The sequence below is a fragment of the Scophthalmus maximus genome, chromosome 4 (genome assembly GCF_022379125.1).
Source record: "Scophthalmus maximus strain ysfricsl-2021 chromosome 4, ASM2237912v1, whole genome shotgun sequence".
Lineage (NCBI taxonomy): Eukaryota > Metazoa > Chordata > Actinopteri > Pleuronectiformes > Scophthalmidae > Scophthalmus > Scophthalmus maximus.
Genome location: NC_061518.1, coordinates 26803141 through 26826512, shown reverse-complemented (window position 1 = coordinate 26826512; position 23372 = coordinate 26803141). Strand labels below are relative to the sequence as shown.

At 42.6% G+C, this 23372-nt stretch overlaps 1 protein-coding gene across 7 annotated transcripts in view; it reads left to right on the top strand.

Moving 5' to 3' along the window:
• ano1a (anoctamin 1, calcium activated chloride channel a) overlaps positions 1–23372 on the top strand; it is a 57181-nt gene that overhangs the window by 17699 nt on the left and 16110 nt on the right. For 6 of the 7 annotated variants that reach the window (XR_004790540.2, XR_004790539.2, XM_035628507.2 and 3 more), the window contains exons 4-17: positions 902–1000; positions 1405–1556; positions 2951–3005; positions 3882–3933; positions 5655–5710; positions 6519–6560; positions 10492–10556; positions 11167–11301; positions 13261–13421; positions 14327–14412; positions 15836–15847; positions 17629–17700; positions 20255–20329; positions 21569–21770. Coding sequence is in view for 5 of the 7 variants with exons in the window: in XM_035628507.2 (XP_035484400.1) it covers positions 902–1000; positions 1405–1556; positions 2951–3005; positions 3882–3933; positions 5655–5710; positions 6519–6560; positions 10492–10556; positions 11167–11301; positions 13261–13421; positions 14327–14412; positions 15836–15847; positions 17629–17700; positions 20255–20329; positions 21569–21770 (1264 nt within the window). In the remaining 2 variants the exon portion in view is untranslated. The remainder of the gene's footprint in view (positions 1–901; positions 1001–1404; positions 1557–2950; positions 3006–3881; positions 3934–5654; positions 5711–6518; positions 6561–10491; positions 10557–11166; positions 11302–13260; positions 13422–14326; positions 14413–15835; positions 15848–17628; positions 17701–20254; positions 20330–21568; positions 21771–23372) is intronic. The other variant, XM_035628504.2, reaches the window with a different exon arrangement.

Sequence of the window (23372 nt, the reverse complement as noted above, 5' to 3'; positions counted from 1 at the left end):
AGACGGGTCAGCATGCCTACCTGAAGGGTGCGATGTGAGTCTAGCAGTGTAGGAGTGGTTTTATATAAGTGTAGGGGCTGCACAGGCTCCTATGTGGTTTGCGCTTTAGTGACTCTGCCGGCTTCGCTAGAAATCAAACAGAAATGCAACGTGGAAACATTTTATCTGTTTCTAAACATGTACAGTTCAAACATTCGGGCAGTGGTGGACAAAGTACACAACATTACTTGAGTAAAAGTATAGATACTCCTGGATCAGAAATGTTACTCTAATAAAAGTGAAATTATTACTTGAGTTGAAGTACAGGAGTAATTGCTTTTAAAAATACTTAAGTATTCAAAGGACCAACCTTTTCTTATTATTATGTATTTTAAAAAAACACCCCCACTTCCTGTAGATATAACTTGTTCAAAATAAAATAAAATAATAAGTTAATAAAACACTCTACTTTAACATTACAGTTACACAACACCTGTTGCTTTATTACGTTCAACAGAAACTCTGCTGAATACCAAAATCGTACTCAAAATTGTATGACTTCACAATCAAAAGTAGACAATGTTCAACTTTGGGGTAACATCCACCCAATTTTAAGTCCAAAAGTGCAAAAGTATTCTACCATCTTCTCTCACCTCCTCCTCTCCTCTTCTCTCCCTTCCTCTCAACGCAAATGTAACAAGTAGAGGTGCCTTCATAGACATGTAGTGGAGTCAAAGTAAAAAGTTTCCAAAAAAAAACATACTCAAGTAAAGTACAAATACTCAAAAACTGTACTTAAGTACTATACTTAAGTAAATGTACTTTGTTACTGTCGTCCACTGCATTTGGGCAAGTCATTAACTGTGCTTCTGCGGTGCAATCATAGATAAAAGTTTCTAAATATCCAAGCCTTGTGTTTCAGTGTAAGATCCCCGGAATCGGCTTTTTGAAGATCCATGCTCCTTGGAATGTCCTGTGCCGAGAGGCTGAGTTCATGAAGCTCAAGATGCCAACAAAGAAGGTAAGAACAACCATCAAACGTTTGTCAAGTGCCACAATGCACAATCTATTCAGTATTTACAATGGGGGGAACAGGGGGGGTGGGAAACTCACAGCAATCCATTTTGGAACTGTCAATTGTCAAGTAATTGTCAACTTCAGAAATATCGGATATTAGCAAAAAACATCTGCTGACTCAATCCAAAACCGCCAACCACATTGTTTGAACGCCCACACAAGAGTCCCTAGAGAACTTTGTGCGTTTCTGGAGACAAATGGTGTATTACAACCTCAGCAATCAGGATTTAGACCTTGTCCTTCAAAGACAAGAGCAACAGTATATTAAAATGGTTTGAAGACTTTTGGACAGATGTCAAGTGCATTTTATCCTTTCTGGCTAAACAAGGTTCTTTGCCTCCTCTGCAGGTGTACGATGTGAAACAGGGCAGTAATCTGGTGGAGAAGATCCGACTGTTCATTCACAAAGTCACGGCTCCACTCCATCCAAAAGTAGACGCCAACAGACCGCAAAGCGTCAAATCCCTCTCTCACCCTTTCTCCAGAGAGAAGCAGCATCTGTGAGTAAAAACGTTCAGATGTTTCATGTTGTATTACCTCTGAACTCACGTGGGTCCACCCTGGGGACAGCTCAATGAAGTAACAACCATTGAGGTTTTAATTAGTATCAAGACACACAGCATATGACAGGGAAGTTCCAACATGACATTGTCCTGCTTCGTTCTGCATCCCTCATCTTCCTCACCCCCAAGGAAATGAATGCAGCTAGCCTGACAAACAGAATAAATTCACAGCTTGTCAACACTGTGCTGGAGGATTTTTAATAAAATCCAAATAAAGCATGTCGACTGAGTAATTGGATTAACTGTAGAGAGGAGTCGTTACTTCGCTGACGCCTCCTGTTCATTCCCTAACAAGTCGAACTACTTTCAAAAGCAGTGATTAGAGAAGAAAAATGTCTTAGCATGAAAGTCCGCCTCCAGGGATGTGTTGAGGAGAGAGTGGGCAGTGGGCAGCTATTTATACAGCTCTGAGTAACAGCGGGCAGGAAATCTCCCTCCACATCTTCTGCATCAATATTCATCATTTTTGAATACACTCCAGGTCAGTTCCCTGAGATCAAGGGTGGAAGGATTTTCAAATACACTGTCCAATGCAGTGAATATATCCTGAAAAAAATTGATGGCAAACAATGAAGCTCAGAGTGAGCCAACGCAACACTATTGCAGTCAGTCGGCAACTGGGGACCTTCGTGCCCGAAGCAGAGGACAGGCTAGGGGAAAGAGGTAGAAGAGGGGAGCTGGGGGAAAGCAGGCAGTGGAAGCAAGAGATGGGAAATCTGGCACATGGTAACAGATAGTGCCAATTTAAAGATTACGATGGGTCAGGAGTGGTCCTCAAGCCAATCCCCTCAATCTCCATGAGACTGTGGGGGGAGGGGGAAGTTAAGGTGAGTGTATGGAAGGAACAGAGGTGTAACGGCAGCGGCATGCATTGACTTTTCAAGTTGTTCAATTTGTACTGTAAGGTTGATTATGCGCTGAGGTCTATAAACGGCATAATAATGACATAAACAATACTATTACAATAATAAAATAATAATAATAATAGTACTACTATGATGTGGGCTAAGCACAGAATAGAAAAACAGCATATGTGTTTATACCATAATCCACTTCTAAGATTTCCATAACCTTACCTGATCCTCACCTGTTGCCACTGATCTAAATAGGTATTGCATATTAAGTGCTAATGAACATACGCTAATGGACAAGGTCGATATTAGTTTAATCAGAAGAGGCTGAATGTCAGTCATCTTTCTCTCCTCTTTCTTTTCAAAATTGACTCAGTGGTACTGAGAAAGACATATTTTACAAATATGCTGCCATCAGTCGGCACCATTTATCGACAACTGCGACTTAAACGACGCCCTCTTTTGCTTTCTGTTTGTCAGATTCGACCTGTCTGACAGGGACAAGTTCTTTGACAGCAAGACCAGGAGCTCAATAGTAAGTATCCGTTTTGGTAAACGAGTGGTCGGACGATGGCTCAATGTTTTCACATGGGATCGCTTGAGAAAAGAAAAAAGTGTGACCTACTAACAAAGACCTTGCATCCTGTGCACTCTTTAATGGAAGGGCTGCCATGAAAAACAAATAGATTCTGTGAAACTGCGTCACACATGCGCTGCTCTATTGACATATACACACAAACACACTGTAGCTGTTTTCATATAGTAAGTGGTCCGTTCACACACACAGAACACAACTGGAGACATTTACTGGATATGCTCTGCTTGGCGTAGGCGTTTGGTGACACCCAGAACAAATATCAGAGACATCGTCACACTTGACATTACACTTTGTTCTAGGGAGCTTGCAGGGTAACGTGCGCTTCATTTCCGGTTTCCTTTGGGTAAAGTCTAGAAACAATTCTATGTCCAAGCAGCTGTACACCCCCACACAGCAGTTGGCTAATGACTGGGTTTGTGATTTAACTTCTCATTATTGGATGGAGCCGCAAAATCACTGCAGCCTCTCTGAGGGCAGACATACGAGACGTTTGCCTGCTTCATTTTCCTCCCAACAATGTCACCTGTGCTCATATACAGGTATACAAATTGTCCTAAACATCATCCTCTATATACCTAGTTCCTCCTATTCTTTTTAGACTGAAACTGCTTCCACACACGGGTGGTTGCGATAGGTCTTGGAAGACAGTGAACAGGCACTTGTGTTGTTGACACATATCAACGAGCCTTTTCTCGTTCATTTGCTTGATTCGTGGTCGCCATTTCAAAAGGTCTATAATGTTGAGAGGTGTGGGGGGGGGGGGGTTGTCTGAACCCTTCTTTAGTTAAACATGTTTTTGTTTTTTTACATTAGGTCTACGAGGTACTGAAGAGGACAAGATGCACCAGAGCCAAATACTCCATGGGTAAGCCCCTCTGCGTATATATCTCAAACACACACAGGATAAATTAATATGCACTTAATCTGGGCCTTCATTGCCATACAGTGTGATTACTACCACAGCCAAGACCAGGCTGTGGGATCCTCTCTTGCTTCATCCGCACGCCTGCATTTTAGTTTTAAAACACATCACTGTTGCTACGTTTATGCCCGCCATTCACACTACTCTGGAGTTTTTGAGCGGCTAAAACTGAGTTTTTGGAAATGCTGCCAACCTCGTTTTTGGTGTGGTGACCGAAAGGAAATAGCTGGTGAATAGATGATTGATCCATGTTGCTTCCTCGGAGTCACCATGGTGTGGTCAGGGTGGATAGACCAGGTTTAGATCCACAGGCCTGTTTGTGGGTTTACACAACAAAAGTACTTTGGTTAAGATCAGTGAAAAGATGACATATGTCTGAAGTCCCTGTAAACTTTTTCTGTATGGAAGCAAACCAGGATCTTTCACAAAATCTTAATCAAGACTTCAGAGAGTCTGAACACAAACATTACAGTAAACCTATTATGAATGCTGCAAGTCACCGCACGTGGAGACTTGACTGGAAGCTAAAGTACTGCAGGGCCCAGTATGAGGAGTTGTTTCTATTTTATTCTATGTCTGTATTTCCAATTTCCCAGGAACCACTCACCCAAAAACTTGGATTGTCCAGAGATTGAATGTTTGAAAGTTTGAAGTTAATTGAATGAGTGGTTGTTGAGGAAATCGAAGGACATACAGACAGACTGACAGTCCCTCTCTTAGGGTGCCGTCAAAATCTCCTTCCTATCTACTATTCCTCGACCTCAATGGAAGGGGTCAAGAAAGGTGTAAAGGAGGACTGATAGGACTCAGGAGTAGCCGACAGCGCTGCTCAGAGAATCCGACTCGACTTTCACTAAACTATGTCATCACGTGACGGCGGATGTTATTGATGTGTCTGTTGTGGTGAAACTACACATTTCCGAAGGTGGACTACAAAACACATTGCAAGTTCCAGTGTACCCTATGCTAGAGGAGATAGGAAAGGAAGCTTTGAAGCTCCTTTCCTATGCATTTAGAGAATCCGAACAGCTCTTATCATGCTGCTGATCAAATACTTCCGGGTCACTTCAAGACTTAGGAAACTTCCTAAGACAATTTGACAATTCGACCTCACCCTGACACTTCTCTCTGGAGCTCGAGTAGGGACAGGGGGTTTGCCTATGAGCCTAATGAACGGTTCCTCTGATTGGTCAACTGTTTTCTGAGTGACACATGACCAAACCAACCACCGGTAATGGACTGTAGCCTACTGCTGTAGCTTAGTAAAACCTCTGTGAACTTCAGCCACTGGTCTCTAATGTGTCTGTCCTCAGGAAGACATCCAGCATCCAACGCTTGTGCAGCTGGTCCTTGATGTTTTTCTGTCTAGTAGCTGTGAGCTGCAGCAGTGGAATGACTGCTTGGTGTTGTGTTGTTCTTGAAGTTGAAGCAACAACAAAGAGGATATGGACGGTGGCTCCAGATGGGCTGTGTCTGTGTTGTCGTAAACTCACAAAATGAGGGAAATCCTGGTGGCTGAATACAGGCAGCGTGCATTGATACTGTCACAGTATTTATGTATAACCTAGACCTGCTTTGTAATCACATAGACGTGTGTGTGTGTGTGTGTGTGTGTGTGTGTGTGTGTCTTCATTATAATCCCGGCTGAATATGCCTTCTTACAGGGATCACCAGTCTGCTAGCCAATGGTGTCTACACGTCATCCTATCCTCCACATGATGTGAGTATATCACCATCACTCGAGTGGTTATCTATGGCTACAAAAACTATTCAAATTCAAGATAGGCCAACATGCTCACTTAATCTCTGTAAGAGAATTTGGTAGTCCACATTTTCAAATGCAGCATTCAGGTCTTGTTTCTGACAGAGTTTATTCTAAGATCATTCATTACTTTCAGTGTCTTTAAACCCAATTGAAACATATCCAATTTAGTGTTTGAGAAAAAAAACAACACTTAGTTGATTAAAAACCCCTTTTTCTCAAATTTGACTCAAAAATTAGGAATTTGAAATCCGTCTAAAATTGCTGGGTTTTAAAATATTGAGTTTAACAGGGACGCATTTCCAGAAAGCTCAGTGCCCGGGGGTCTGGACATTTCCCTGAGCTACTGTCAATAAAATAAATCATATTCCTGACCTCGAAATACTAGTATAATAAGTATAAGTATAATATAATGAGGTCATCCACTGCAGACATAGTACATGGCATGCAGCAGCGTCTGTAGAGATCCTGAAGCAATAGTTCCTTGAAAAACAAAACACTATTTTGTTTCACTACTTTTTTTTCTCACAAAATATTGGCCCTCTTCCCCCTCTGTATTTTTTTTTTTTTGTTTTACTACAATGGCCCTAATACGCTGTCGTACTAAGTCTTCACGGGATGATGGTAAGATTTTTTTTTTGCAGTGGTGGTCAGACACACCCAAAACAGTGACAGAGGATATATTGATGTTAAGACAATATGATACAATTAGACAAAAAGTGTGTGTGTGTGTGCGTGTGTGTGTGTGCGTGTGTGTGTTTTGCAGGGCGACATCGAGGATGCAAACGCAGAACCTAATGATAGGAAGGTAAGTAAAGTCAATAAAGTGAATCAGACGTCACCACACCACTGACGTTTATCAGATTTCCGAAAAGAGACACGAGACATCTTATCGAAAAGACAATAAAAAGACTATTTAGTATTTTTTACCATGTAGAGACACATAATATTACTTTTTTTTTTTTACAAAAAATATGATTCCTTCCTCTCACACATGATGAACAGGAAGCAGCGATGCCTCAAACCGATCTCTGCCCAGTTAATTTGTTCAGAAAGCCTGAGGAGGCTCGTACCTCATTTCAGGAAATCCTGCAATGGAGATGCACAGTTATATTGACCCACAGTCAATAATAATCATAATAACACCCTAATTAAGAAGTACAGGGAGGCTTTCTTCTAATGAGTTGTAAACCAAGACAGATTACCATGGTAACTGTGGAGGTACCTCCAATAGTAAAGGGGCAGAATAGACATTTTAATTATCTAAAATCCAATTTGTGCGGTCACATGAACAAAACGATCACATAATGTAACGCAATGCTGCACCGTCTTCCTTTACCAGAAAAATGACTAAACGTTTTATGACATTGACTGTCCCTCTGTACACTACTCCTTCAGCCATGCGGTGTGTGTGCGTGTGTGTGTGCGTGTGTGTGCGTGTGTGTGCGTGTGTGTGTGTGTGTGTGTGCAGAGAATAAAACAAAAACCCTTCGTTAAAGTGAATGGAATAAACAAACTTTAGACAGTTCCTTAAAACTTAAAGATTCAAATTTTGTGAGTTGAGTCTTTGGTTTAATTTATGTGGATTTAACTTTGAATTTGAAAGTAACATATTTGCATTAAGTCAATTTGTTAATATCTATCCAAATTCATAAAAATGATAAAAGGCGTTATGCGTGTACCTGTACATAAGATATTTAGAAGGTGAAAAAAGGCAGTGCCTTCAGCGTCACGTCTGAGTGGGCATTCCATTCAGGAAGTGCAGGTGGAGTGATAGCTCCAGAGTATGAAGGCTTATCAGATGCGAAAACACTGGCCAGTGGTTTATATCATGATCCTTCCCATTTGTGAAGGTTTGGTTTCACTTTACTTCTGTGAGACTGTCATAGACATTTTTGACAGGACAAAAACAATGCCACTGCTCATTATTTTTACCAGTTAGTATATTTTCTCGCCAATTCATGAAGTAAGTATTACTAATTGACTAAGTGTGACACCACCCCCCCCCAGATCACGGATCATTTTATGTTGGTTTTTTTTCTGAAATTGTAATACTGCTAACGTCTGGCGAAATTTTTTTTTTAAAGTGAAATCTCATTAGTTTTAGTGAGCAAGCAATCTCATGAATTCAATTCAATTTTATTTGTATAGCGCCAAATCACAACATACATCATCTCAAGGCTCTTTGCAGAACTAAGTAACTCTTTATTTCTCAGTGATTTAAGTTATTCAGAACTGTTTACATATTGGAGCCTTTGTCTCCAACATAGGAAAATAAAAGTAACTTGGCATTAGGAGGGGCTGAGTCTCCTCCCCTGCCATACTCCACAATTATACTGTAGGATGTGTGTGTGTGTGTGTGTGTGTGTGTGTGTGGGTGTGGGTGTGTTTGTGTGTGTCACTAAGGCAACAGCCTCTGAAGAGCCTCATATAAATGTATGGTTAAGAAACAGGTTTTCCTCGGCTGTAGGATTAGGCATGTTGAGATTCCAGGCTGATTATAAGATGTTTTTCTCACTTCACAGGCTCAGTCGACTACTCTCGACCTGCCTCCTGTAATTAAACGCCTTCATTTGTTGCCTCGCCGCTCTGCCCATGGACAGCCTGCGTGATTGCAAAACTGCTCCGCCGTTTCACTGTGATTGATTGTTTTCCCACCGGTAACAGGAACGGCTGGTACACAGTCAGTGGTTCAACGACAGCCTTATTTTCCCACAGCAACTGATTTGCATCTAATTATGTTTGACCACAACCAGTTCAATGTTTAAATGTACTTGCGTTGTAAATTAGAGCACATTGTGAATTATATAAGTCTAGATTTAATACCACGATAAATAATAAATTCCTCTATTACACAGTCCAGTACCAGCATCACAATGCAGTTCATCATTCACTGATTGATGGTTATTGCCAGGGTGCGATTTGCCCGGGGGATGTGTGGGATTTCCCCCCCTTTCTGGTCGACATATCCCCACCTCTGCTGATTTATTTTTATCCCCTCAAAGTGATTAATGCTACTTCACCAATAGACCATATTAAAGACATAAAATAGAAATGTTTTAACTAAGCAAAGCTCTGTGAGGTGAGCAGTCTGTAGTGCGACCCTAAACAACCAAAAGTTTGTTAGTGGCACAACAACCTATTGAGTGTGTTCTGATCTGCACCCTCTGAGCTTCAGTTTAGAAAAAAAAACTTTAAAATGGTGGTTAAGCTTCGATCAACACCATGGTCGAAAGAAGTGTGTGTGCTTTGGCTTTTGTAGACCGAGGAGAATATTCCCATTCATGACTATAAATACTACATTTTGTATTTTTTTACAGTTTGACTTACTTTCTGGACAGTGGTCCGTGATGTTATAATCCATACAAGAAAGGGTCTGTGTTGATGAAAAAAGGGTTAGGGTTACTAGTTGACGTACTTCAGTTGTAACAGTAAGTGGGTGTGGATCAGGACTGTAGAGTGGGGTCAGTGGTTTGATTCCCTACTCATCCCACATTGTGCCTCTTGTGCGACTGACAGACAAAGACCTAGAGAATCTGTTGCACATGCTCCCCCAGATATTCAGGATATAGACCCACGTTGTTAGGAGGGTTGACCTTGTGTGTTCTGTGAAACACTGAGAAGGAAAAGGGAGATACTTGTTTGCTTGAAACTCAAATAGTCTCTTGTTACAAAGGCCTACTGTAGGGCCAAATGTGGTTGTCGATTAGTATTGTTTGGCCGCGACGAGATGACAGAAATCCCAGCCAGACCGGGATCTGTTGGGAGTTCTTTCTTTGAGACAGAAGATGAGCCTGCAGGTCCGTTTCTCATTGCATTGATTTCTTGTCGCCCAGTAACTCATTTGGATGTGGGACCACTGAACCGCGTTGTGGTCTCACTGTACACCCCTTGCTGTCTAAGAAAAGAATATGTCACTGTGAACATGCCACACCAGTGGATTTATAATGCAAATATGATCGCAGGTATATTCAGGGTTCGATTTGCTGACACTTGATGTCTGTAGTGCGATAGAACACAAGATCAAAAACCGACCTAGATGATTTACCTAATGATCCTGGTTCCATCAGCCTTTATCACCGCACGGCTTTTCAGAATGTCACCAATCACTAATTCCCTATCGCTCTCGTACCAATGGAACAGCCAGCAGGGGCACTGACTCTTTGTCATGCAGACTTGAGCAGCCGCACATGGTACAACTGACAGTCCAATCGGTGGATGACCCGCTCTACCTCCGACAATACAGTTCCCTGCAGAGTTGTGGATTGTCAAGTTGCTCAGAGATGATTTCTTCTAGCCTTTAGCTCTAACATTTGTCTCACAGTTGACTGTTGCAGTGGTTTCGATTTCCAGCTCCTCCGGTCCACATGTCAGTGTCCTTTGAATGTGACTCGTGTAAAGCACTTTGAGTGGACATAAGACGAGCAAAGTGCGATATAAATACAGACCCTTCATGATTTGAGGTGATTTCCCGAACCCTTTCAAGCTTTACACAAACCCACTTGACACTGACTCTTCTGGTTCACGCCAGCAGATGCTCCCTTTGAATAGAAAAAACTCAAAATATGTGTATTAATCAAATTCGCTCAAACACACACCTTCAACTTTGGGTATCAATGCTTCTGGTGATGTCTTCAGCCTTGGACTGCACATGCTCTTTCCAACCTACACTGTGATCCTTTGAATAATGAAAGATGATTTGTTTGTCAGACTTATCCTCCTCCTCCTCCTCTTTGCAGCTGCTGTACCAGGAGTGGGCCAGCTACAGTGTCTTCTACAAGTACCAGCCCATTGGACTCATCAGGTCAGATCCAGTGCAGTGCTCTTGTCACACCTGTCAGGTGAATTACAGATGCGTCGCCCCCTGCAGCCAGGGAAGGCAGACGGGGGACTCTCACAAGCACATCGACGCTCCGCCGATCTTACACAGAAGCAATTTTGGACTGTGCTGACCTTTGAGTGTGAACTGAATCCGAAGCCATTTCTTAGCGAACGCCCCTGAGGGAGCATAGCACTGATGTAACGGGGTCACGTGCATTAGAGAGATGACACGCTGTCACCAAATCATCACTGTGACGGTGTCACAAAATAATTGTTGGGTTCTTTCTCAGACATTGCTTTAATGTGTAGCCCTGAACTAAACCACCACAGCCTGTCGTGTGAGACCATGAACTTTAGAAATGCCAAAGGGTCAGAATTACTTCACAGTCTATGCAGTTACTGGTGGAAGTGATTAGGAGAGGTTGATGGGAGAAGGACAGCAGACGGGGGGGGGGGGGGGTTAACCATGAAAAAATTGGCTTTAATATATTGTCTAACATGATCTTATCTCATACAGTACAGTTCACTTCACAGTGACATGTCGATATATTCGATTTAGAGCCTCTCTCCTTTTGGTTTCTGTTTCTCCACAGGAAGTATTTCGGGGAGAAGGTTGGACTGTACTTTGCCTGGTTGGGGGTCTACACACAGATGCTGATCCCTGCGGCCATCGTTGGAGTCATTGTGTTCCTCTACGGCTGTGCCACCGTCGATGACAACATACCTAGGTACACAACACACACACTTACACAGCATTCTTTTGTTAATCTGACATGGTTTCAATCAAAAAGTAATTTCATTACATATGAACTTTTTCTGAAAAGGTCTTTAACACGATTTATTTAACAAAAGAAGTCTCAAAGAAGTGTCTGTCAAATGTTGTGTGACGACCAACAGCCATACAGGAATTGATCTTAAAGAAATTGCACAAGACTTAGAGACTTTTAATAATAATAACACATTTTGGTTGACACAAAAAGTCACTTATCCAGTGAACAACAGACATCATTTTGCTAAAAAAAAACCTTTTACGTTTGTTTTATTCTCTTCTTTAAAAAAATTATATTTCAACAAGTCTTTGTGTTTAATGTTGAGCCATAAAATAAACTTTCCTAAAATATGTGAGAAAGCTCGTTCCACCTGTTTCCAACACAAATCAAAATGAAACAAAATGTTCCTGAATCAAGCATCAAGTGTAAGTTATTTTTGTTTGACACTTACTGACTGATTTTTTAAATTCTTAAAACATATAATAATTATTATCATCATCATAAATAATCATAATTCTAGTGCTCTTTTTAAAAAAACTTTTTTTTAATTATATCGTTAATATCTACTGTTGAATTATTTTAAGAAAGAGTCGATCCGATCACCTGCAGTATACCAGAATGGGTACAGTATGACAAGAAAACGAAATGGCCACATGTGGGACCACAACTGCACTTCCTGTTTAGGACAACGCTTCAACCACAACACCTGGGTTCATACAGGGCTCAGACCCGACGCCCCCTGTTTTAATTCCCTACGCCTAACTGGACTTGCTCTGTGGAGTTCGGTCCTCTGGCCTCCTCCTCCCAGATTTCCTCAAATTGCTCTCTCTCCTCTTCAACTGTTGCTGCCATTGATTGCGAAACTCATCATTATATCGTTGGACAGGCGATCGATGATGATCCTCTGCCACAGATCAATTCATCTCTTAATGTTGTCGGGGGGCTATTAGGGACCTCCCCGACTACAGCGGTCCACGTGCAGATGGGAGAAATGCAACTGAGCCAGAGATTCAAGCGACGTATGTTGAATTATTGGGCCACAAGGAAGATCATCTAACTGTGAAGGCCCCTGGGAAAAATAATGGCATAATGTGACGCATGGGCAATGAGAAGTGGGATTACATGAGAAAAGATGCAGTACCACAGCTCCTCACCCAGGAACTCCCACATGGTTATCTCCCCTGTGTCCTTAGAAAATAGGTGAGAGAAGGGAAAAGGAAATGAGGCAGATATAGTTGATGAAAGACTCAAAAGTGTACATGTATACAGGTGGTCACAAGAAGCTGGTGGGAAGAACTGGATTTGCTTTAAATATGAACATAGAGGAAAGAACATCAGATCATGTGGCAGTTTACAGCTGAGCTTCACTGAGATATACCATAGTGATGGCAATCCACAGATTTGTTGTACGTGTTGTCAAACAGCTGCGCTGCATGAATGTGAGTGAATGAGACAGTCCATCTACTTGACTGGACTCGGCAGCAGACATAATGAAACGGAGACGTCTTGCAGTGTGGGGTATGAATCTTATGGTAAACACTGGGCTCAGACCAAACCCTCAGAATGACTCCACCTATTCGCATTAATCCTCTGCTGAAGCTCTGGGTTTACTGCCACACCGAAGGAATTACTCACAGAGCATGTCCCTTAGGTGTTTGGCAACGTGATGACACGGTCTATTCCACAAGGCGTCAGATATATATTTTTTTGTTAAAAGCAGGTTTAAAATTTAGTGTGTAAAAAAAAGATGTCGATATCACATTGTCCAGTGCATACACGGTGATTCTATCCAGATCTGTGTGATCAGTCGGAAGCGTTGTTTTAATCAAACAGACACGTGTGATGTGAAACTGAACTCTGTCTTTCCAACCCCCTTCTGAATAATCCACGCCGCCCACTCGTCCCTGCGTTTGCCAGCATGGAGATCTGCGATCCGCGGAACAACATCACCATGTGCCCGCTGTGCGACCACGCCTGCAGCTACTGGAAGCTGGTGACGGCCTGTGGCACGGCCCGCGCCAGCCACCTGTTCGACAACCCGGCCACCGTCTTCTTCTCCATCTTCATGGCCCTGTGGGGTGAGGGCCCACATTCACACCGCGTCACACACAAGGGGCCCCGACTGAGCCCGGTAGACGAGCGGAAAGGTTTACGGATACAGACTGCGCAGCCAATCACTGCTGGAGCTGATCCAGTTAATAGATCAGAACATTAAATATCCTCAGTATAGAGCTTTGGCAGAGAATGCACAGGGCCACATTAAATTTACAATAGCAGGTTGTGACCATAACCGGACTTCCTCTGGTGTCACTCTGCCATCTGTTAGCAGCAGGAGGGAGGTGTAATGTGTTGTAGATGGAGCTAGTGTCTGACAGAGTCGCAGAACGGCTGCCATCTGGACTCACCTACTGAGGGTGGAAGCCATGAATAACTGTATGTAGGTGTCCCCTTCCCCTTATTGGGAAAACTGAATGGTATATATATATTTCATTTTTTTTTCATGTAACCATTTGTTAACAAATCCCGGTAAAGACATGAACCAGCAGCACACGTCTCCCGGATATAGGAACCCTGCCTGTATCACAGTTAGGGCTGCAACTAGCGATTATTTTCATCATCCGATTAGTCGTTTGGTCAATAAAATGTCGTAAAATGGTGAAAAATGACGACCGTGTTTCCTCACAACCCCCAAGATGATGTTTTGTTTTGTCCACACACCAGAAATATTCAGTTTACTTTCACAGAGGAGCAAAGAAACCAGGAAATACTCACATTTAAGAAGCTGAAATCAGAGAACTTTTTTCCTCCATAAAAACTACAATCCGATTAATCGAATATCAAAATAGTTGGCGAATAATTTAGTGATCGATTACTACGTGGTGGAAAATCTAAACGATGACCTCATCAAATGTATTTACACGTCGTGTATCTTTGGTGGTTGAGAAAAGGCGTGTTGAGTTTGTTGGGTTTGTTGGTTGTGTAGCGGTCCTCTTCATGGAGCACTGGAAGAGACGGCAGATGCGACTCAACTACATTTGGGACCTGACCGGCTTCGGGGAGGAGGAGGAGGTGAGGCGACACCACACATGACATCTTCTATACATCAAGCCTACACCGTAGTAGAATTAGATTCCACTGTCACGTCTGAACACTAAATATGAAACTGCAGCCTAGAGGTAACAATCTTACAATTCACACTCTCTCTAGTGAAATGATGAACGCGTTTTGCTCGATCAATACATTAAAGAACTGAAATGCAAAGGTGACAAGTCACGTGGAGCTATGATAACTATTTCTTTCTCAAGCTCGTCACTTCCTTTTTCTGGATTAAACAAATGAGATATGACGTTTTTTAATCAGTGAGCTGTCGAGGTGTTGGCTGATGTATATCTGGACAAAGCCGGGCTAGCCTTTTCCCCTTTATTCTATGCTAAGCTAAGCTAACTGGCTGTTAGCTATGGCTTCATATTTAGCGTAGAGTGATAGTGACATAGGGGCAGGTGTTTGTATGATGTCACTGTGATAAAATTTCACATTTTATCCTCAAAGACATTTGTTTTAAATTTTGTCAAAATGAATGCATTCGTTCAAAAATACTGGTGTGGTCCTTCAAACATTACGTGTGAATATCGTTTATATACTCATTTACTTTGTAAATGTGTGGTTGATCAGTCAAATGAAGGATCATTGGAAGCTCACAAAAAAACTGAAAATACAATCGGTCGCATAAATCTGGGCCGGTTTTGGATAAATTCAGCAAACTACGGCACTTACTTCAACAATTTCTGAATATCTGAGCCTCTGACTGGCCTCTCTTTTCTGTGGCAATGGCGGCTGAGGATCATGGCTAGTGTAGTTGTACTATTCACAAAGCTGACTAGATTCAAACTATGCATGTTTTAGTGTCCGTCCTGTGTCTCTCTGTTGAGGTATATCAAGGCTATTCTTAAGAGGAAAATCTGAAACGTAAACACAGAACTGGTTCTACCTCGAAGTCTCTTAATCTCCACCATCTCAAATTTCTGTTTTAGACTTTTGCAAACTAAAATATCTGTTTTAGGGGTCGACCGTTATGGCTTCTTAATGGCCGATAGAGATTATTACTAATCTAGGAGACCGATCACCGATATTTGAATCCGATATTTGTGTCAAAAGGCGTCAGAATTTAGAATAACAGAAACTCTTAACACAAAACTTTGTTTGACAATATGGGCCCTTTAATTCACAGAACCTTTCAACATGACCTTCAACAGCAGTATTATGAAGTTGAACAAACGAAACATGGGCGGCACATTGATTAAGTCCAGTGAGTCGTGACTGCGGCTGGATCAGAGCCAAAGTGGCACATTTTAAAATGAAATTGTAATCTGTCGACCCCTAGTGTCGGCTTTTTGATGACAAAATGTGTTTTTGTGACTTTTTTTGTGTCAATGTTCAGTGATGGGCACCGCTGACTGACATCTTCTCCGTGTGTGTGTGTGTTTTTTTGCAGGAGGAACATAAGGTTTGGATCTGACTCACTTTACCTCTTTACCGTCTTTGGACTCACTGTTTCAGATCAGTTCTGCGGATGCTGTCACTTAACACTAAACTTTTTTTCCCCCCTCAAGGTGTCTAACAAGCAGCCTGAGCTCTTTTTTCGTCTGACGCCTCCTTCGCCTCCTCGCTCCTGTCTTAATATGTTCTGCAGCTCCTCTTTTTTCTCTCTGAGGTTCACCCTGATTCTGGCAACCGCTGTGGCTTCTCGACACAATACCTGCTGCTGATGTTGGTGTCCCCTGACGGCTGCCAACCGACTTCACAGGACAGCTGCTCACGGCTCCTCTTTTTCTTTTGCTGTTTATATGTCGAGACGCTTCACGGTCGCACAGACACGACTGTAGACTCATGGGACAACTTGTAAATCCTTCGTCCCAAACTGGAGATAAACATTTAGAGTCAAATAGAAGAAATGTCATAAAATATCACCCTTTTAAATGTTGTAACAGAAATCAAACTGGACTACCCTGGTGGTCCGATGACAAGTTTTTAATGACATTTTTATAAAGTAGCTTAGGGGTGGTGTGCTGGAACAATTTCTCAAGTGGCATAGTGAGTCATTACGGAGAAAGCTCGTCTCTCTCTTTGTTGTTGTGGCTGTGATTTGACTGCACTGACTGAGACCGACGTGCTTCCCACTGGGCCAAAACCCCTCTGTCGTAGCGTCATTCGCTAGCACGACTCTTGTTTACAAACTGCACGGTGTTGGGTGGCGCGGTCCACACCTTTTTCATCGTTTTTTGATTTGCGTTTCCACTCTGCCTGTCTGTGCAGCTCGACGCATGACCTCCACACCAAACATGGCCGTCTCACCCCGAGCTTTGCTTTCTAGTGATGCAGTTTCCCCAGTGAACGTCTGCCTACTGCTCACACTGTATTACACTCACTCACCTCTGGTCACATACGAGCCACATTAAATGTTCATCTTCATTCCTCCTAACCATGAAAAAGGATTGTTTGCACAAATTCTACACAACACATGGTGGAGCTTTAGCCATTAGCCTGGATATTTAAAAATCTCTGGCGTATGTGTTTTCAAGGCAGAGGTGATCAGCTATAATATTCTGTGTACCACAGCTAACATCAGCCATGACATCCTGGAACTCTCCCTCGAGCCAGTTGACCATCAACAAACCTGCTTTATAGGTTTTTTTTTACAAGTTTTGTCTTTTTTATGCAGAATGACATATTTAAGTTTTTTTGGTTTCGCTTTTTAGTGCTAACCAATGATCAACGTGTACCGGAACAACCTGTTGGACACACAGACCCCATTTACATCTGGCATTAAAATGGGTTTCGTATCCAGATTGTGTCGAGATAGGATTCATCCTGATTACATTTAAATCTGGTACTGATATGTGTCTCCAGTCTCCACATCACTGGATCACGTCCACATCACCGTGGATCCAAAAAAAAAAAAGAGAGTATATTGATTTATCAAAATGTTGGGCAGTTTTCTTAGAGTTGCAAGGTGCTCGATCACTAACCTTGCAGCTTGAGTTTGACTCACTGTTCAACTTCAACCTGCAGTTTGTTTTTCAGCTTTTTGCCGGCGACTACTTAATCTTTGCATGAAGGATCATTGTGTTTCTCTCCTTTCTTGCACCGAGCGCTTCATTCACACTAAAAACGCACCGTGCTCTCCTGCCGCAGACGAGGGCCGTCTTCTGTGCCGCTCACCGTCTCTCACTCACCGCTCAGTTGTGTCACGGTGACCGAAGACTAAAGCTGGTTTCTCTCTTCCAGGACCACAACCGAGCAGAGTACGAATTCCGGGTCATGCAGAAGACGATGAGGCTGGAACATTCAACCCCAAAGGTAAAAAGTGATTCAGCACATTCTAACCCTCTCATATTTGATACTTTCTCATTTTCACCTTCCATATGGGATTTCCTGCTCTTAAGTTTGATGTGTATTCGTTGCTATTACTCACTTCTTCTTCGTTGCTTCTTTTCTGTAAAATCGCTCACTAGACCAGATTGTGATAAAAAAAACATCTGAAACCAATCCAGTTAAATCAATGTGGGTCTCATGAAGATGGTATGTTTTGCTTCATGTTACATCAAATATAACGAGGGGCAACTGTTGCTAAGTGTTTTTAGTGTAACGCTTTGCATTTGCCTCTAGTAGTCGAGTCAGAACCAATCAGGAAGATGGTACTGGAAGTGGACTATATTCATAAAGCGCTTTTCTTATCGACCAATCAAATCGCTTTATAGGACGAGTCACATTCAACCATTCACACACAGTCAGAAGACCTGCCAGAGGCAATTCAGGGTTAAGTGTCTTGCCCAGGGACACAACGGCATGAGGACTGGGGGAAGCGGGGATCGAACCGCCGACCTTCAGGTGTCTGCGCCATCTTTACCAAAAGTCTCCATTCCTGTCCATCCAGACTAGAGCTGCAACAGTTCATCAATTAATCGATTATTAATCGATTATTAAATGTATCGTTAAGTATTTTGATAATCGATTAATCGGTTCAAGTAGTTTTTATGGAAACAAAGTCAAAATTCTCTGATTTCAGCTTCTTAAATGTGAATATTTTCTGGTTTCTTTGCTCCTCTATGACCGTAAACTAAATATCTTTGGTGTGTGGAAAAAGCAAACATCATCTTCAGGTTTTGGGAAACACGATCAACATTTTTTACCATTTTGCATTTTGTAATAGGTACAGACAGGTAGCAAACAGGTTGGGGCCAAAATCAACAGGAACAGACTGGGGGAAATCACAGACAAACCAAAGAAAGACAAAGGGAAGCACAGAGGCCGTTTCTCAATACCAAGAACCTTCTTGAGAGTTCAACTCGGGAGAACAGGAGGACGCAGAACGGTCATTTTGCAATTGGAACAGCAGCGTACTTTCGTTTCTTCTTCTTCTGGTTTTATAGTGGGTGGCACCTAGCGTGCATGGCGCATTTTGCACTCTGTAGACTACACATAATAGCCAGTGGCGGGACAAAAACTTTGTGGTGGGTTGTGGAGGACATTTTGCTGAGTGAGGAAAATAGCATTGCAATATACGTATAAATGGATTGAAATCGCGTTGCCGTTTGTTGTCGCGAAATGCATTCTGGGATACTTGGCTCTACCAAGAACACACAAGTCTCCTACAATGCATCCTTGGTAAAGGGGGCGCGGCGAGAACAACATCCGGGCATGTGGACAGTTCTTGGCTCGATGCGTTCTTTGTATTGGAACAGTACTTTGGCCGCGACTGATGACGTTTCACGAGAACACGAGAACGTACAGAGAAGAACGCACATTGAGAAACGGCCGGAGACTAGATAGACTCAAAGTGGGTGGGGCCAATTGAACACAGGTGAGACACATGAGGAACAGGTGCAGACAATCACAGGGGCAGGAGACACAGGAAAAGTAAAGACACCAGAAACAAGAGGAGAACAGGAAGTGAAGCAACACAAGTAAAGGGACTTCAAATAAAACAGGAAACTCAAGAAAACACAAACACGGGATAACAAAGGTAACTTAACCAAGGCAAGGCACACTAGGCACACTAGAAAAATCCATCCACTTGGAAAAAAAAGTTCATGGGGCAGAACCATGACACTTACCAGACGCCCCCAGACAATTACAAAAATGACACGCTGGGGCTTTAATAGTAATGAAAACATTTAGTCCCGTGCTGCATCGGGTGGTTGTAGTGAGAGAAACCCATGAGCAACTGGTGATGAAAAGATAACAAATATTCTTACACACACAAATGCTGTCCACCAGCAGCTGACAGCTTTCAGGGAAACACGATTAGCACTGACCAGTGGAAGAAGAACATGTAGTCAAGTGCAGCAGGAACACTGACGCGTGTTTGTGTCGAGATTAAAAAAAAACACTGGACTGAACATGACACATTTAACATGACACGTCCTGGAGAACGAGGGTCAGAGGTGAGCATTGTTCATGTCCACTGTTGGCCTTTTGCCTTTCGTCTTGTGCCAAGGTCATATGTCTTCCGTTTCAAAGGAACACACACACACACACACACACTTTAGGCTTTTTGACCCAATTCTCAGTAGGCTTGAATGTGACATGATAGCTCAGGGTGGAATTAACTGTGCTCCACTGGAGCTACACAGTGTATGTGTGTGTGTGTGTGTGTCCATGGTGTGTTTGTATCTGTAGGCTCGGAGCATCGAGAGCTGCTTCTGACAGGAGCAGTGTGGCAGCAGAAACACACACACTCACATACACACAGCTAGAGATGAAATGAATGTTACTGATATGCTGCATGCTTTCCACCCCCCACTCTCTCTCTCTGTGTGTGTGTGTGTGTGTGTGTGTGTGTGTGTGTGTGCGTGTGCGTGTGCGTGTGTGTGTGTGTGTGTGCGTGTGTGTGTGCGTGCAAGTGTTTTAGGGGGAGAAGGTGAAGCTGACGTGTACGGACAGAATGCCAGCTTACTTGACCACTTTGGTCACGATGTGCTTCCTGGTGAGTCTCAAATGTCTGACATCTGAAGAAATCATTTTGAATCATAACTCCAGATTCATACAACACATTTGCTTTTGATGCATTTGCTTTTGCTGGGTGAAATGAAACATTACCAGCTGCAAATGACACGCTTTGTTACGCAGCGTTTGTAATTTAGCAAAGACTCAAATGTAACATCGCCTGGTTTTTTGTTTTTCTGTGCAGGTGAATGTCTGTAGGCAGCCTGCAACAGTTTGTGAGAGAAAGGATTTAAACACACAGCTGTACGTGGCCCGTCTAGAGAAGTGATCATTTTGTCACGTTCATATTTAGCTTTGGAAAAAAGCCACCAGGGTTATTTTAATGTGGCAAATACATTTAAGGAGTTTAGGTATCTTGGGGGAGGATTGAGCGGGAGATCGACAGGCGGATTGGGGCTGGGGTTAGGAGTAGACGGAGGGAGCTCGGAGTAGAACCGGGGGGTCGGTTGAGGTGGTTCAGGAAATCTGGTCAGGACGCCTCCTGGGCGTCTTCCCGAGGAGGTTTACCGGGCACGTCTGACTGGGAGGAGATCGAGAGGCATCAGGCCTGGGAACGCCTCGGGGTCACTCAAGGGTGAGCAGGAAAGCGTGGCCAGGCGGGGAATGGGGTGTCTGGATCCTGGAGGATGAGGATCAGGATGAGTGGAAGAAGATGGACGGATGGACATTTAATCATCATGTCATACGCAGCACTGTTCATCTCATTTGTCAGGCTGTTGCAGATCGAAAGATAACCTCCTTCAACAAGTGGATTTGACGCCGGCTTTAGATGAGATCAATCACTTTGCTGTGATTTTTTTTTTTATTGAAGAAACGGATTCGTAGATGAAATGTCTGCTACACAACAAGGACTATTGTAGAAGGATGAAACTGCTCTTGAAACCTAATCATGACCTGAACCAATGTTGTGTTTTATTGTTCCATCTTCAGTGAGAGGCGGATGGCTGCAAAGGGATTTCTCACAAATGAAAAATAAATGATCTGGCATTCACTATGATATGTATTTTAGAGTAACCGAGCATTGATGAAATGTTCCAAAAACCACAAAAGTGACCAACAGAGGAATTGGTGGGTTTAGGTTGGTTGGCAGAGAGATGCTGGTGATGCTTTATCATGAGTATGTAGTATGTCCAACATGTGTCACCAACACAGACGATGCAGCTCCTACCTGTGTTTCCGTGGTTTCTGTCGGGTGATCACCGACTGTCCTTGCTCTCAGATCGCCGTGACGTTCGCCATCGTCTTCGGAGTCATCCTGTACCGGATCAGCATCAAGGCGGCGCTGCACATAAGCAGCTACCCTGCAGCGCGGTCCAACATCAGAGCCACCGTCAAGACCACCGCCGCCATCATCAACCTCATCATCATCATCGTCTTGGATGAAATCTACGGCGCCATCGCCCGTTGGCTCACCACGCTGGGTGAGGCACAAACTAAACACACTTGACGGCATCAGAGGTTTTCTCATATGAGGCAAGCGTTCGCTGGAAACGAGAAAATATTAAAACATGAAGCTCTTGTTGTCCCCCTCCACTCAAAAAAGTGTTTTTCTTTGGGACATTGACTATAGGGACTTGTATCTTAGCACATTTGGTCACTGAAGAAGTGTTTTCACATTCCTCTCCTGGAGGAGGAGATTTCTGTCTTTCACTTCTCTGTAACTTAAAATTCAAACGAATCCTGTGCAAGCTAGATTTGGTATGTCACAAATGCAGAAAACCAATCGCTGTCGAAGGAAACCGGAAACTTCCAGTGCAGCAGAGGCAGCGCATCCACGAGCGGACAGCAGGTGTTTCAGCAGACAGTTAGCGTTAGCATTCGCAGTTACCATCCACGAGAGGACAGCAGGTGTGTTATTATTATTATTATTAGTTTATTTAAAAGGGGACAGTGCAATTTCATAAAACACATGATTACACATGGTTAAAAAAAGCCAGAATTAGCCAGAAGGCTAGTTTTCATCTGTAGTCCCCTGGCCATGATGGGAAAAGGCAATAAAAATTTAAAATTTAAAAGGAATAAAGAAAAGAAAAAGAGAGAAGAGAAAGAGAGAGAGAAAAAAAAGCACACAATACATTTACAATATAATACAAAACATAACATTTTATCATAATATAAAAACATCACAACAGGCTTATCTTTTAGTGTTGGCAGCTGTAGGTGTTGATAAGCCACATTTTCAATTTTTTTGTGAAGGCCTTGTATGTTGTGAGCAGTTTAACCTCCTCAGGTACTGGGTTCCACACCTTTGCACTCCGTACTGACCAGGCCGACTTACTGAAAGTGCTCCTGCGCAGAGGAATGTCACAGTCACCTCTGACAGAGCCTCGAGTGACACGCTCAAGGCTGTTTCTTTGGCTGATGAACTCTGCCAGAGGATCTGGAGCCAATTTATGCAGTACTTTGTAGGTCAGTTTTAAGTCTGCAAATGTGTGAAGACTGTCCCAATTTAAAATACTGTATTTTTTTAAGATTGCACAGTGATGATAGTGCCTAGGTTTTTGATCCATAACTTTAATTGCTTGTTTGTACAAGATTTCTAATGGGTTTTTTGAACTCTGACCAGCCTGGGACCAGCTGGTCAGGCAATAGTTGAAGTGGCTGAAAATCATTGAATGCAAATATATTTTTGCGGCTTCAGTTGACATTTCATTTTGGATTGCACGAAAATTTGCGAGATTAAACTTGATTATTTTACACAATTTGCCGATATGGGCTTTAAAGGAAACCTGTGAATCTATTATTATCCCAAGATATTTATATTGGCTGACAATTTGTATTCTTTCTCCATTAACATGTATGTCCGGGTCAGATGATACTCTATTTGTTTTAGTGAAATACATGCCTACAGTTTTAGAAACGTTTAGCTGCAGCACTCCTGCAACCAAGTTGTAACACAGGACATTGTTTTAATGAGTTTAGCGGCAACATTGTCTTTGGTGTGACCATGAACAAAGAAAACCGTGTCGTCTGCATACATAAAGCATTCAGCTTCAAAACAAACAGTGGGCAAATCATTAATA